At 56.1% G+C, this 16,089-nt stretch overlaps 1 protein-coding gene across 4 annotated transcripts in view; it reads left to right on the top strand.

The window, feature by feature from the left end:
* The window catches only part of NLGN3 (neuroligin 3), a 39,015-nt gene that overhangs the window by 5,661 nt on the left and 17,265 nt on the right, over positions 1-16,089 (top strand). For 2 of the 4 annotated variants that reach the window (XM_027902891.1, XM_027902890.1), the window contains exons 2-3: positions 12,736-13,466; positions 14,552-14,611. In XM_027902891.1, the coding sequence (XP_027758692.1) occupies positions 12,989-13,466; positions 14,552-14,611 (538 nt within the window). In that variant the 5' untranslated portion in view covers positions 12,736-12,988. The remainder of the gene's footprint in view (positions 1-12,735; positions 13,467-14,551; positions 14,612-16,089) is intronic. The other 2 variants (XM_027902892.1, XM_027902893.1) reach the window with 1 other exon arrangement.

Below are 16,089 nucleotides of genomic sequence, written 5' to 3'. Positions count from 1 at the left end.
TACCCCTTCCTCCTGTGTTACCTCACAGTCCTGCTTCCTCTGGTTCCCTGGGCACAGGGGACCTGCCTGACACACTGACAGCAGAGCTGGAGTCTCATCTTAGAGCTGTCCCAGTTCCCTGGTACTCGCTGCACGTGGGATCTCCAGGGATCTGATCTTCATCTCCCGCTCCTCCAGTCCCCTGGCTCTGCCTGTTCTCACACACATCAGGAAACATCAGTGTCAGTTTTGTTTCTGCTTTTATGCCCAAATGAGAAAAGACTCGTGTCCTGCTCTCACTGAGGGTCCAGTTCAGCCTTATCTTGGTGTGTGTGGGATGCTGTTCCTGCTCCCCAGCTCCTGAGCAGTCCAGACACATGCAAGGACAGCAGGGAGATGTGAGCCTTGGCCTGGGAGAGGTTTGCTTCTTGTGGGAGAAGTGGACTTGGAGAGGAGGATGCAGGGATGAGATGGGGATCTAGCGGTCCCAGTGGGCTTTGGTTGAGGTCAACCAAGGTTGTTGCTCATGGAGAGGATGCTGTTTCCCATCCTCATGACTTTCAGGAGGACCCTGTCTGCAAGGGCTGGGCAAAGTATCCAGACAGCACAAGGGTGTCCTTGCAACCACAGACTGAAATCTCCCTTGGACAGCAGCTGTGCCTCAAGACAGAAACGATCTCTGTTTCTGTCTCGTTGTCATTTTGGTCCCTGTTGCCACTGGGCTCTCTTGATGAGAATGTGAGGTTGCAGACTTGGGCAGGGAGCTGCTGTACTTGGATGCTCTTTAAGAGGAGCCAATTGGTTCCCTGCTCTTTGTAACAAAAACCTCCTCCTGTGTCCGTCAGGAGCGATGCCTCAAAGTGGGCATCTGCTGAGGCAGAGCTGTGCTCGGGGACCTCTGGGAAGCAGCAGGGAGCACGAGAGCCGTCTTGGCACTGGGACTTGACTTTTCTTGGCATTGCTGGTCCTTGCAGCATGCCTGTGTGTCCTGCTTCATCCTGGTCTGCTCCCCCTGGAGGGAGAGGGCATCCCCAGGCTGCCTGATTTGCTCCGGTCCAGCTTATTTCTTAACACTAGGCGGTATTTGCAGTAAAACACATTAAAGGATTTTTTTTGCCAGAGGTTTTAGGCTTTCTGCTTTTTTTTTGTGCTTGAAGATAGAAAATATGGGAGGATAAATTTACAAGGGAAAATAGAAAATACATTTTGGATTAAATTTGAATAGATTTCCTTCCTAGCTGCTGGCTTGCCTGACCTCCAGTCCTCAGCGAGCCCTGGCTTCGTGAGCAAGACTTTGTGGAGCTGCCCTGGCTTCAGGCTGACTCTCCAGCCCTGAGTGCTTCCATGGGCTTCTGCTTAGTCACGCCAGCTTTGGTTTTGGTTTGGGAATGTGAGCGGCCAATGGCCTTGATGAGGACAGGCTTCCATCCCTAGGAAGCTGCTGTTCTTAGCTGAGCCTGGGCTGTCATGGGATTGGGATGCACCAACAGCTTGAGGTCCTTCCAAGGGGACCGCCACCACACCTGTCTGAGCTGCCAGCTGTACATACAGCCTGTGATGATGGTGGTCTCTGGCTGCCACAACGGTGTGAACTCATTAGGTTGCTTGCTGGAGCACGTAGCAAATCTGCGCGTTTCCAGAATTCCTGGGAAAGCCTTTAGGGTTTCTGGGGAAACCGGCGACTCTGGGATGGGCTTTTATATCTCATTCAGCTGCAGATGGGTGTTTTTGGATGCCGTGTCATGCCAGCAGCACACGTGGGTGGCCGTCGTGCCGGGGGCCCCCAGGGCTCCCCTTGCCCTGGCGTTGCCCTGAGCGTGGTGTGATGATGCGATGCCCTGATGCGATGCCCTGATGGGATGCCCTGCTCGGGAGCTCCCGCTCAGCCACCAGCCATTGCCACTGCCCTTCGGCAGCAGGGTGGGGCGAGGGGGAAGGCAGGCAGATGTGGAGGGGGAGGGTGGCTCCTCCAGCACCTGCGCCTTACTCTGGAGCGTGCAAGTGTGAAATTCAATCTGCAGACGAACGGTAGCGGGTGAGGGGCACGGGCCACGGTGCGCGCCGGAGCCAGGCGGTGTCTGGGAGCATGCACAGCGTGTCCTGCCTGCCAGCTCTTGCGGAGGCTGACGTCACCTTGGAGGAGCAGTGGCTGCTGCAGGATGTGGCTGCCTTGACGCTGTGTCATGTTGGCTCTGGGTGTGCGGGCCCGGCAGCCGCCAGGAGCTCTGCCAAGGGGGGCTGCCCTGGGATGGTGTCCCCTGCCCTGCGGGGGCGAGGAGCAGGGTACAGCTGGAAGGGAAAGGGGCCTGGGCAGCAGGCAGGATGGTGGTGTGGATGGAGGAGTCCATGGTGCTTCCAGCATTTTCCCACCTCCACGTTTGGATCTTGCCTTTCTGATGTTTCCAGTGAGTCCTGCTTGCTGGTGGGAGCAGAGGGAATGTGCATTACAATATTAACAAATGCAGCTTGCACTGGCCCAAGATCTGTCTGTTGCTACCAGTGGTCACGGCTCCCCATCTCCTGCCCCAGTCCAGAGCTGGGTCTCCCACCTCCAAGTGCTTTGCAGAGAGCAGCACTTCACCTCTGATGCAGGTGAAGGGTCCAGTGCTGTGAGGAGGGGATCACTGTCCCCCAGGCCAGCCAAGGCAGAGCTGAGACTGAGCAGTGCCCTGGTCCCCAGTGCTGACCTGCCCCCAGAACTGACTGTACCCCAGGCAAGGGTCATGGAGTGGCAGGTGATGCCATTAGACCTCAAAGGGGCACTTGCAATCTGGTCAGAAAATCATGTCTCGTCTTTGGTAAGGGCCACTGGCACTAACATGAAACTCAGCAGCTTGTGTCAGTGGGAAGTGCTGGGGCACTCACCTCTCTGAGTAGGGTGGTGGGCTGGAGTTCAGCCAGGGCATCCCTCTGGCACAGGACAGGGCCTGCAGCATTCCAAGCTAGGGAGCATGGGGTGGCACAGCCCTGCATCCCAGGCTCTGTGCAGAGCCTGGCTGGTGTTTCACATGGAAGTAGGGACTGTTGTAGCAAGGTGGAGATGCTGTGGCAGTGCAGGTAATATGAGCTCAAACATCTCCTGGGACAGTTTTCCTGAGCATTGACAACAAAGACCCCGCAATGAATGAACAGTTTGGTGCTGGACTGCAATGCTTGGGCTTTCTGGCACCATGAGGGAGCACACAAGGCTCTGCTGCCTGCACTGGGACCCTGGAGGGGTGGCTCTCTTGGGATGTGCTGTCCCCATACAGCCACCCCTCTCCCTGTGCTTGGTGTCCCGTGGTGCAAGACAGGGTGGAAACAGATTGTGCAGAAAGGTGGTGCTTGTGCACTGCCAGATAACTTATAATAACCTCATATCTGCACAAGGAAACTTATTATGTCATATTTCAGCTTCTGTGGAAAACTTAGTTCCTGCTTGGCACCAGCTATTTTGTTCATCTTTGTTCTTGGTGTCATTACCTTTAGCCCGGATTACTCCCAGATTACTGGTTTGCCATGGAAAACATTGCTGAGCTCACAAAGAGCAGGGGTCACTGATGTTAAGCAGAAACAGGTGGTTGGGACAGGTATTGGTAAAGGAAACAATCCTTTACTGGCTCTGCTGCTGAAACCAGAGGCTGTCAAGCCACTGTCTGGATTGCAACCTTTGATTAACTGATTTTTGGCTTCCGGCTTTGAGTCAGTAAAAATGAAACTTTGACAACTTATTTTGGGTGTAGTTGTTCCCATTCAGAGCGCTCCTGGTGTGGTTTTTTTTTTTTTTCCCCTGCCCACCCTCTCCAGTCGCACTTGCAGGAAGTTCCATGTATTTTAAGCTGCAGTCAGTTCCTCTCTGCCCAGCCCACCTCCTTACATTTATAGAGCCTCCTCCAGTCCACCCTGGTCCATGGAAAGCATTGGCTGTGCAGGCACTCGGCCTGCCTGCAGCCACTGGTGCTTTCTCAGCTCTCCCTGGAGCATGTGTGAGCTGTCCTGAGCCATTCTTAGCACAGGTGGTGGTGTGGGTAGGACAGAGCTTTGTGCAGATTGCCCATGGCCTGGTTGGTTGCGGGAGGTTCACGTCCTTTGCATGGTTGGGTGCACAGAAAGGAGCTTGAGAGGCTGGAGTGTGAGAGAGTTTTGGGGGAAGGACATTCCATCAGCATCAGGGTTTCATATTTAATTTGGGGCATTTCAGAAGAGGGGGGTGTCATTGCGTTGAGCCAGCCTCTTTGGGTCACCAAAGTCTCCTTTCTTTATTAGATTTCAAACCTGCTTTTGCTAATGTAAGAAATAGGAACATGTTTGCATATGGACTTTTAAAAGCTAGTTGAAAAGAGCCTCGTGCTTGTGCAATTGCTCCCTAACACAATTCAGTCACAATGATCCATGTTAACCTTAAAAACAGCCCCTGTTAGCCGTGTAGTTTCCAGGGCAGTTATTTGGGAGAGGACATAGGAGGCATTGCTCTGGCAGATGTGAGGGGGATGGTGATGAGCAGGTGGGATAATGTCAGTGTGTGGCTTGCCAAAGCTGGAGAAGGAAGTGAGGGAAGTGCTGCTTGTGCAGTCAGCTCTCTCTGCGCTGGGTGAGATTTGCACTCCAGTCGCTGGCTGTGGAGTGTTGATCACAGATTTGTGAGTGAGATTATATTGCCTTAAAGTAGGTGCCTGGTGCTTGTTTGTGATGTGTGGGAGAGCGAGCAAGTTGTCTTGGCATGAACTTTGTGCCGGTGCCAAGGGCTTGCTGAAAGCAGATTGTCTGTCAGTTCGCTCCTGAGTACTCGTCTGGAAATTCCAGAGTTCTGTGGATGCACTTTTGTGTTGTCAGTCACCTGCCTGCTCAAAGCCAGCGCTGGAGTAATTCTGCCATGTATTTGTGAAGCGCTGTTTTGAATGGAATAGAATAGAATAGAATAATTTCAGTTGGAAGGTACCTCCAATGGTCATGTAGTTCAACTGCCCGACCCATTCAGGGCTGACCAAAAGTTAAAGCATGTTGGTAAGGGCGTTGTCCAAATGCCTCTCAAACAGTGGCAGCCTTGAGGCGTCGACCACTTCTCTACAAAGCCTGTTCCAGTGTTTGGCAACGCTCTGTACAGAAACGCTTCCCAGCAGCTCCCCTTGCAGCTTTGAACCCTTCCCTCGTGTCCCTTCCAGGGAGAAGAGCTCAGCACTCACCTTTCCACTTCCCTTCCTCAGGAAGCTGCCGAGAGCCGCGAGGTCGCCCTCCCACCGGTGCCGGTGCTGGGGTTTGCGGTTCGCTGGCGGTGCTCGGTCGGTGCGGTGCTGACGGGACAGCTCCCGCGGGGCGCCGGGCGGACGATGCTCCGGGAACATCCCGCAGCAATCGGTCCCCCCCCCGCACCGGGACACAGCGATGCCACACCCAGTGGATGATGCCGGTCCCGGGGGGTCTCGGGGGGTCCCGGGGCTCTGCGACCCTCCCTTCCTTGGCTGCCGGTGAGCTGTGCGGGGGCCGGGCCGTGCAGGCTTTGGGACAGTGGTTCTCGTTAACCCCTGCCCCTGCAGGCAGGCGTTTGTGCCTTGAAACTGTGCGAGTAGCAAAGGTGAGGGAGAGAAAAGCTGCCACGGCTTCTTAACGCTGGGGTCAGGAAAGCCGTAGCGTGAGATAATCCAGATTATTTCTATCCAGAACGTGGCACTAAACAGCCTACTTCCAGCAGCTATCCCTGAGCCACGTGGGAACCCCGCTGTCCACCGAGAGGCTGCTGCCACTCCCCTCTTGCTGTCCTGGCAGAGGCTCCTCCTGCTAACACAGCAGCTGCTGGCTGTGCCACATGGCCCTGTCAGCTTTCCACCAGGCTCCTGGGAAGCACTGAGTGGGAAGGTCAGTCAAAATCTAAACCAGCTCAAGGTGAGCGTATAGCCCACTCCAAAAGTGTCCAGGCGTTCGGGCACAGTTGTCCTTGGGCCCTCTGTAGTGGCCACCTTCTTCTTGAATCAGCAGTATTGGTGTCGGAATCAGCTGACCCCAAGGCTGTCCCCACTGCAGTGCTCACTGGCTGTCCTTCAGTAGCATCACCAGTCACAGCTCGGTGACAGTAACCTCCACCATTTTTGGAACTCTTGATGCTAAACAGGAGTTGGAAATGAGCCAGGCTATCTCACCTGCTGGGTAGCGTTGTCTTCTGGAGCCGGGCATCGAACAGTGTGCTGGCATGCAGCACCAAAAATGTCTGGAAAGGCTCAAACGTGGGCAAGGGAAAGATCTGCTTTGCTCCTGGTGCCCTTCCCAAGTCGGGCTTCCTGAAGGATTCATTAAAGGCCATGGAGCAAATGGGGACAGGCCATGTTGCAGCAGGATGCCATTGGCACCACAGCAGCAGTGGCTCTTGAAATTGTCTGTTTCTAGGGATTTTGAGTAACATTCTTCTGTTCTGAATGGAGCTCTCGAGGATTTTGGCATGTGTCTGGGAGTTGTCAAAGAGCTTCTGTCCCACATATGTTCCTGCAGCATTGAGGAGCTTAACTGACACTTCTCACGTGGTCTCTCATCCTCTCCCCAGGGCAAAGGATGTGCAGTGGAGTGTCTCATAGGTTTCTGACATTCAGCTTGCTTTAAATATTGGTGGGACTGCGAGTAGGAGCCAGGAAAGGCAACTCACAGGGTTGTGTCTTGCACTTGAAGCAAATGAGGGTGAGGTTTGTAACTGTTTTTCCTTCTGTCCCATTAGTGGTGCCTCAGTATGAGAGGGGCTCCAGATGTGCCTCAGGAGGAGAGGGGGGACCCTGGATTCTGGGAGAGACCTTGGCAGTGTGTAGAACAGGTGTTTTGGGCTCTGTGGTGCTGGAAAGCTTCCTAAGTGTGTGCTCTGCTCTGTCAGAGCATCCGAAATGCTGAAGGCTCCGTGGCCAAGGTGATGGTTGTGTGCCCAGACCGTGACAAATGCTGAACGAAAGAGGGCAGGGACTGGGCTGGAGGGGATGATGGGGGTCACATCTATCTGTCATGTACCACCCTTTGCAGACAGTCATGGGGTGCTTTAACTTTTCCTGGTGTACTCTTGACTCTCCTTTCTGATACGAATGTGTCTCCTACCTAGCAACGAAAGGGCAGAGTGTTCTGAACTTTTTTCCAGTGGCCTTTACATGTTATAAAATTGTGTCCTTTGGCTTGTCTTGTCTAGATTAATTTCACTCTTCCAGACTCTTGTCCAAGGCTTTTGGTGATCTTGCTGGCCTCCCAAGGCCTTTCTCAGTTCGAGGAATGAACTGGTTCTCTGGACAACAGCATAATTATTTGATGTGTCTTTATGACAGAGCAGAGTAATTACCTCACGTGTAAGCTGGCCTTTCACACATCCTACTGTAGTTGCCTTTTTCTGTGGCAATGAGATGCTGGCTCATGTTCAGCTTGTACTCCTGTAGCCCTCATGACCCTTGTGGCAGAAATGCTGCTCTGTTTTCTTCCATGGTCTGTTTGTGTGATTTTTTCACCTCCCAATGACTTACTGCCCTGCCCATCATCTCTCAGCCAGTCTGTCGGGAGCGTGTCAAACTCCCATCCAGGCCTCCAAAGTGCTGGATGTCATGTGCAGATTTTGAAACATGCTGTCATTTAGGTCACTCGTGGAAAAGCAGAGCAGTAGCATCAGCAGGGCAGACCTTTCTGAACCCCTACATGTCCCTTTCAGTGTAACTGCAAGTCATCTGTTACTGTGCACCAGCTCTGTGACGGACCTGAAGTCCTGGGAATTGCCCCCACGGTGCTGTGGGACCAGGAAGCATCTGCCTGTGGCATGGATGGGTAACCTGGGGTGGGTCAGACAGACCCACCGGGCACAATCCACAAACCACTTTGCTCTGTGGTATTACCCTTAAGTACTGACCCAAGCCAAGACCTGCAGGCAGAGGGATGCTCTTGAGGAACCTCTGGGACACCCGGGCACAAGCACAGCAGTCCAGTTGTGCTGCAGCTTCTGTGCTCCCCAGAGTTTCCATGTGGGGTTTCTGCAGCATTGTAGGCCCGGTGGGATGGGACTGGGTGAGAGCTGGGGTCGCTGCCCAGTGGAGGAGAGAAGCTGGCAGGCTGGGCAGTGCATCTGGCAGGTGCTGCTGCCTGAGAGCTGAGCACCAGCCTGAGCTCCAGGAGCATGGGCTAGTGGAAAGGTCTGGAGCTCAGTCACCCTGGGGAAGAGGAGGCAGAGGTTTCTCACACTGTTTGCCAGGTGCATGTTTGTTCTGGGGTGCATGGGCTGGCCCCCAGTTACCTCTCATTAAAATACAGAGGGCTTAGATGTTGAGCAGAGCTGCACGAGGCAGAGTGGCTGGAGGGTGCAGTGGGACACCCTGTTGGAAGGAGATCATCCATCCGTGCCAGCTGGGCGGTTTGAGATCTCTCCTGGCCCTGTACCACACGGGACACAGAGCCACAACATCAGCGTGATGAGCCTGGGGTTGTGTCAGCCCAAGTGCTCCAGGGCAGGAGGCTGGGCCCCGATAAAGGGTCCAGTATGAGAGCAGCCTGTCTGCTCACATCTCCTCGGCCGCCTGCCAGAGGAGGTGTGGATCCGGCTCGTCTGGCTGGTGTTGAGATGCCTGAATATGCATCTGCCAGAGAGCCTTCCAGAGGATCCCACCCGCCCAGGTTTCCATGGAGAGCGTCTCTTTGTTGAGGAGGAAGCCGTCTGGCAGACAGTGTGGCCGTGGAAATACCTACGGAGCATTTGTTTCCCGAAGCACATGAATAACATCCCCAACAGCCAGCAGCCTCACTTCCTCCGCTCACCCACCAGCGGCCTGGCAGAGCGACCTGGGATGCCTGGGGTGTCTTTATCCTTCCAGCTTCTCGCTGTGTGCCTGTCTGAGCGTTCCCAGTTTGGCCGTATCTGCCCAGCCCAGCCCGGTTTCACTGGCAGTTGGCAGGCACAGCTCCTGGCTGCCTCCCTGCAGCCCATCTTCGCTGGGGGACACGTTTGGCTCCGCTGCTGCAGGGAAGAACCAGAGCGCTGTAGGCGGCAAAACTGGGAAAGTTTTGCTCCCACCTCCCATGGGATGCGAGAGGAATTGCTTCCCTTGGATGAAATGTCCTTTCTGGGGTCTCCCAGTTGTTTTGCGTGCTTTGGAAGACCAAAGGGGAAGCTTAAGAGCTGTTGAGGCAGCAGGGAGCAATGAGAGGCACATGCAACAGCCCACAGTGAAGGGGGCTAAGCTTGGGTTCTCGTGGCAGTCTGACAGTATTAAATTAAGGCAAAATTCCCATCCTGAATGTGATGTTAACATGAAGTTACACCAGAAAGCACAGAGCACAGAACAGCAATGTGAGGGTATCAGATGTGTTACAGGGGTATTGTGATCATCCCAAATCAGGCATTTGAAACCCAGGGAATTCTTGATATATAGGGTTTGCATCATTTTTTGGGTTTGTAATTGAAAAACAATCCAAACACGGGAAGGCTTTAGGAACATGTCACTGAGGTTGTTTGGGTGCCTTTTATTCTGTGCTGCAGGGACATGGGCAGATGGAAGGAGAGACTCTTTAAAAAAAATGATGGAACCAAATGCAGAATTACAAATGTTAAAATACCGTGATCTGGATTTGAGGGTTAAGACATTGTGGCTCTCCAGGGTAACATTGGGGCTGCTGGGCCTTGACTGTGCATCTCCATGTCTGAACATATTTGGCCACCACCAACTTAACTCAGCTCTGTGCCTCGTGCTTTGTAAAACTCATAATTGGAGGCAGTTTTAAGTCCTGGAGCATCGTTTTGCTAAAGTTAAGGATGTGTACTTGGAACTTTAATTCTATCTTAGCTTATGTTTTTTATCTTCAGATTTCCATGTTTTTTAAAAGCTATTAAAAGAACCATAGAAGAGGATTAAACAAAAACCCAAAGGAATACCATCATAATGTATTTCCAAGGAGCCGTAGAAGAAGCCCTTTTTTTTTTTTTTTTTTTCTGTAATTTGTAGAAAGAGATTCTTCATTGTGTCAGGAGAGGGTGATTATGCTGGGTGTGCAGCCACTCCATGGATGCAAAGTGGGTTGTGAATCCAGCCCTGTGACTGATGAGCACAGCCCAGTTGGGCCGCCGTGCAGTGGCACTGCCTGGTGCCATGAAATTGCTTGGCTGGAGGAGTTGGTGGAGCGGCAGTGCCCACGGCAGCATGTGGCTGAAGCCCTGAGGAAGCTCTGGAGCTGGGAAATCAGCTGATAAGCCACTGCTGGCGGGGCTGTGGTGTTCCTGCAGACAGAAAATGATGACGGATCGGTCGAAATGGCTCTGCGGGGAGCGCTGTATGCACTAACATAAAGACTGGAAGCTGCCTGTAGCTTCCAGTCATACAAATTAGAGATGACAGTCATTAATAATTGGCTTTATCCTAACCTGCTGTACCTGAAGGAACCTGTGCAGAAGATCTGCACTGGGCAGTTTGCCTTCCAGCTATGTCAGGCAGAGCAGTGGGTCTGAAGCACCTTTGAGATCCCACTTGGGAACACAGCTCTGGGGGTTCCTGAGCCAGCAGTGCCCCCCTGGGATGTCACTGTTAGGCAAAGGCCAGTTCTCTGCTGAAGAGGAGCACTGCAGAAAGGAGTATTGGATGAATGATGGTTTTCTTCCGGAGCTGCAGGCAAAGCAGAGCAGCCAAGGCGTTGTGCTGCAGAGGCAGCTCCAGCAGTGGTGGGCAGAGCTGAGCTTGGGGTCTCTGGGTGCCTCAGCTGTATTTCTGTCCCTCTATACAGCTTTTATTGCTTAGACTTTGGCATTTTTTGGGGGGATAAAGCAGCGCTGCCATGCTCCTGCTGGGTGTGTTTCTGTCACTGCCCAGTGGGGCAGGAAGAGGTGGAGGGGAATAACATGCAGAGATGATGGGGGTCAGAAACAGAGCAGTGTCAGCCCCAGTCATGATAGCTCAGCCCCCAGGTCATCCCTGTGCCATGAATGGGGCAGTAGATGTGACTGTTTCTCTTCATCAGCTGTCCTGCCCTCCTTGTCTGGCATTCCCTGCTGTCCCTTGGCAGGCTCTGGAAAGGTACCTGCATGCCCAGCCCTGTGGGGCCTCGCTGCTCGGGTGGGCTGAATGCAGTAACATGATTTTTTGAGCTGTTTCTTTTTAGTGTTGTACCCTGATTTCCGAGCCTGCTGAGTTCTCTGGGCATACCAGGAGGGCAGGCACAGCATGGGCCCGTCTCCTTAATGACCAGCAGTGAATCGCCTGCACATGTGCAGTACAGATTTCAGACACACTCTCTGGGGTTTCTAGGTTGTGCTGTGTTTTTGGTGGGGTTTTCTTGTGGCTTTTGTTTGTTTGTTTGTAGGATTTGGGGGGTTTTTTTTGGTGGTGGTGATGTGTGGTGTTTTTTTTTCCTGCGGATTTTCCTCGCTGGATGAGGTGTTCTCCATTTGTGGAATCCCTGCCCAACTGAACCTCCACCAGAGCTGCGTCCTCCCATCTGCATACAGCCCTTATTTTGTGCTCCAATAATTTCAAGGCAGCTCTGCTCCCCTCTGAGCTTGGGAGTGATATTACCGTGTGGGCACGTAAGGATGCCCTGGGGCAAAGCGGAGGTGCCTCACCGCTGCCATCCCTCCCAGGGTGAGGACGTGTGGCTGAGAGAGGCCGAGCGAGCATCCTCCGAGCCGCCACCAAGCCGTGCCTTTCAGCAGGGACCCGGCTGCAGATCCGCCCACCGAGGAGCGGAGCCGGCCGCCCGCTGATGCCGCGCCCGCCCGGTCGGGGTGCGGGGAGCACCGGGAGGGCGCAGCCCCGGCGGCTTCCCTTGCCCGGGTCCCCCGGGAGCGGCGGGGGGAGCCGGGAGGGGGGCACTTACATAAGGCCTGAATGCGACAGGCGGTGCGGGAGGTGAAGGGCAGAGCGCTGAGGATCCACACAGCCTCCGGCGAGGGCTCCCTGGCACAGGAGCGCTGCTCGCTGACACACATCCGCGGGTCCCCGTCTGCAGCGCCCTCCCTTCCCCGCGGCCCCACGGGGGCTGCCACAGCTGCTCCCCCTGATGCTGCCAGCCCGGCTGGGGGGGGAGAAGTGGGAGCAGAGGAGTTCTGCCTCCCCTGGGTTGCCCCGGAGGCAGCCGGGGCAGGGAGTGGGTAGGAGGGAGGGCAGATGCCCGGGAGCGCTGTGACTGTTCCCATCCTGGGTCCTGCCTGGGGTCTCGCCGCTTCGACCAGTGGCACGTGGAGGGGGAAAGGTGGTGGAGAGTGGGTGTGTGGGTGAGATGGGTGCCTGGTAGGACACGTGGGGCAGGTTTGCTGGTGTATGAGGTGGAGTGTGGCACCCAAACAGGGGTGAGGAGTACAGGCTGCAGGGTCTGTGAGTGCAGGGTGCTCCACCTCAGCCAGGAGAGGAGAGATGCCAGTGAGCTCTTGTGCTGGAGCCATGCTTGGCACCAGTGGTGTCCAACAGGCTCCTTGTGGGGAGGGATGTGGCACTGCCCTGCTTATCTTGGCACCCATAACCTGCTGCTTATACCCTCCTGCAGCATGGAGCAGGGACACTGTGCTGCTGCCCAGGATGGCTGTGGGGATCACCTGGGCAGGGCAGGGGCAGGGCTGGCCCCTGAGTGCTGGCACAGGCTGTGCAAGCACAGGCAGACACAGTCTGTGTGTCTGCACATGCTCTACCTGTGCTTCCCACGTTTGCCTGCTCCCAGAGCCACCTGCCCGGGTGGTGGCAGAGCCAGTGAGCACCCATGGGTGGGAGGGTCAGCCAGGGATCCTGTCTCCTTCTGCTCTGCAGCTCTTCGACTCTTCCCAGAGCAAGTCTGCTGTTAATTCCCTCTCTCTCTCCACAGTATCAGCAGTCACCTCCAGGCTGGGCCGTTGGCAGGCGGGCAGCAGCGGGCAGCTGGGAGGCTGTGAGGAGCCAGTGGCACATCCCTCTGCATCCCTGCTCCCGACTCTCCCAGCAGAAGGTGTGGCTGACTCCTGGCTGTCCTGCTCCGTGTGTTCCCGGGGGGCAAGTCGGAGGCTTGGTGTGATGGGGATGCCCTGAGCCCTCGCCCCAGGAGCTTCAGGCCTGGATGTTGGTGCTGTTTCTCCCAGACAATGTGGCTGATACTCTGGAGAAGCCCTCTCTTCCCCCCTGTTCTCCAAGTGCCTGAGCTGGTGGCCAGCTGGGACCTGCATCTCACCCTCTGGGTCCTGAGCCTCGCCTCGATGGTTGTGCAGATGGAGGGCCAGGTCTACTCGCCAACTGTCAACACACACTATGGGAAGTTACGAGGGGTGCGTGTGCCATTGCCCAGTGAGATTCTGGGGCCCGTGGACCAGTACCTGGGGGTTCCTTATGCCGCCCCCCCCATCGGGGAGAAGAGATTCATGCCCCCCGAGCCGCCACCGTCCTGGTCGGGCATCAGGAACGCTACCCACTTCTCCCCAGTCTGCCCCCAGAACATCCACAACGCTGTTCCTGAGATCATGCTGCCCATCTGGTTTACCTCCAATTTGGATATCGTGGCCACGTACATCCAGGACCCCAACGAGGACTGTCTGTACCTCAACATCTACATCCCCACGGAGGATGGTGAGTCCCCACTGGGGTGACCGCAGGAGGGCGAGGGGGGGGGGTCACTCCACCCCTCCCCAGCAGTGGTTGGTCTCACCTGGGTGTTGTGTTTGAAGCATGTGGTTGTGGACCCTGCAGCATGCTGTCTGTTTGTGGAAAGCTTTCTCTGGCCACGCAGCTTGCCCTCTTGCCCTCAGCTGCCATCTCTGTCTCGCGTGCTCCTGCTCCTCCACGCCTCCCGGTCCCACCCCTCCACCTCCATGGCATCGTCACGGGTTCCTCTCTTGTATTGCTAAATCTGAATCCGACTCTCTGACCGCAGATCCACAGAGTGACAAGCCGATTTGTGCTCCCCAGGCGCCGAGTGCCAGGTTCTGTCTTGAGTTGGTTCGAGTTCGTCCTTCCTCCCTGCTTCCCACCCTCCCCAGGTCCATGCGCTAGTTGTGGGTGCGGGCTGCGGCTGGGAGGAACACTCTCTGCCTCTCCCTGGGAAGATGCTCCGGCAAGAAAGGGACCACAGAGCCCTTTTCTGGGCCCTGGTACGGATGGGAGGTTGGGGGGCACCGGCAGACACATCGCTTGGCTGCTCCTCCACCCGCCGGTGGGACAGCGGCAGAGCGATGAGCCTGGGGTGCTGGGGACCCGTTGGGGTGAGGCTGAGCGGTGCTGGGTGCCTCCTTGTCTAACCTTTTCCTTTGTAGGGGATCCCACCTGAACTGTAAGTAGAGGGCAGAGGAGGCAGCGCCTGCCCGTGTGCCCGCCCCAGCCTCACCGCAACGGGAAACCCCTGGGGATTTGCAGCGGGCTGGAAGGGACCCGCAGTGGGTCTGCTGTGCACAACAGAGCAGCCTGGCAGGCCAGTGGCTTCTCCCAGGCTGGCTGGCTCCACTCCTGTGCCTCTGGGGCCCTTGGCCACGGAATGCATCGTGCCTTCCTTCCCGCCCAGCACGGCTGGCCCAGAGTTTTCCTCCCATGGCGACGCTCCCTCCCCACCTCCCGCGGTCCCGGGGGCGGCGGGGGGGGTAGCAGCGTGGTTGTGATTGCATGCCCACTCCCACCAGTGGAGCCTCCTGTTATTTTGTAGTCTTTTATTCATTTTACAGTAAAACGGATTTCCAAGGAATGCACCCGAAAGCCCAACAAGAAAATATGTAGGAAAGGAGGTATGTAGCAAGCCGACCGGCAGAGAGGCACAGAGAGGAAAGAGAGAGAGAGTGAGAGTGAGGGGGTGCCTGGCTGGCCCCCAGCCTGCAGCACACTCCTCCGGCACCTCTCTGTGCCGCCACCCAGACTGTGGGCCCTCCAAGCAGCCCACCCTGCCACCCCCCACTTCCCACTGGGAGGAGTCCCACGGATGCTCCAGCCAGCTGGGAGTACAGGTCTGGGGTCAGGTCATGAGGATGCTCATGTTGCTCCAGGCCTTTCAGAACAGCTTCTCCTCCTGGGCTGAGTCTGCCCTCCCACCTTCATCCCAGTGGCACCAACAGCCTCCCAGCCTCTGGGTATGAGGGGTAACCTCTGATGGCAGGTAGTGCTTAAATGCACCCATCCCTTAGGGTGCATCCCCCACTGGGGGTGTACAGACCTGCTCAGGGAAGGGCCTGTGTGATGGGGGACTGCAGCCCTCCTGGGATGCATCTCCGATTGCATCCCTGGTCATTTTGCATCCAGAGCTTCCTGGTTAAAAACATAAAACCTCTCCTGGTTGTGTGAGTCTTGCCATGTTGTGCCCCAGCCCTTGTTCCTGCCAAGGCTGTTCCCCACTGCTCACACCCCCATGCCTGTGCCAGCCCTGCCAGTGAGGACTTGGTCTCCAGCCCATGGCACAGCATTCTCCCTGAGCCCTGGCTGACCCGTGGTAAGCCAAGCTCCTCCAGTTCAGACACATCTCTGCTTTGCCTCGCCTCCACCGAGCTTCCCCCATTGCTCTTAAGTGATCCTGTGTTCCCAACCAGTGGCATGGACCAGGGAGTAGAGATGTGCAGATGGGAGCTGGCTTGGCCCCATGTCGGACACGGTGCTTCCCCCCCTCCCACCACACAGCCCCCTTGCAGGCAGGGAGAGCTGGTTGCTCTGTGCATCCCAAAGATGAACGTGGGGAACAGTCAGGCAGCCAAGCTCTTCTGAAAGGCTCAGTACAGGGTGTCTGGCCAGCACAGGCTGCTGTCCTGGCTATCCTGCAGCAGCAGGGTCCCTGCATCCCGACCTCTGCCTCCCTGCACCCCTGGGCTTGTCGGGGCCGGTGCAGCTGGGCTTGGAGGTTTGGGGAGCGCTTTCCTTCCAGCCGTTTCCCCCAGTTCTGTTGTTTGGTTTCTTTGCTTTGCTTTTCCTGTTGCTGTCCTGGCTATTCACACGCCATCTCTCTGAGTGCCAAGGCTGCCCCTGAAAGGGCTGGCGCATTAGGGAGTCTCCGCACGCTGCCTCCGGAGCCGGCTGTGCCAGTGATCGCCAGCCACTTCAAAGCGCTTCCTCTCCCGGCCCTCCCACCGGCTGCCAGGGCTGGCAGACCCCGCCACCCCCAGCCCGATAGCCAGGGCCAGGGAAGCGGGATCCAGGTTATGGCTGGAGAAGGGGACAGCACAAGGCATGGCCAAACACCTTGGGTGTGCTCGTGCAGTTTTCCCTTCCCGCTGGCACTGCT

This window comes from Empidonax traillii, unplaced genomic scaffold, assembly GCF_003031625.1.
Source record: "Empidonax traillii isolate 1590-97213 ecotype Southwest subspecies unplaced genomic scaffold, ASM303162v1 scaffold918:size355816, whole genome shotgun sequence".
Classification (NCBI taxonomy): domain Eukaryota; kingdom Metazoa; phylum Chordata; class Aves; order Passeriformes; family Tyrannidae; genus Empidonax; species Empidonax traillii.
Note: the sequence above shows the minus strand (reverse complement) of the source record. Positions and strands in the feature narration are given on the sequence as shown.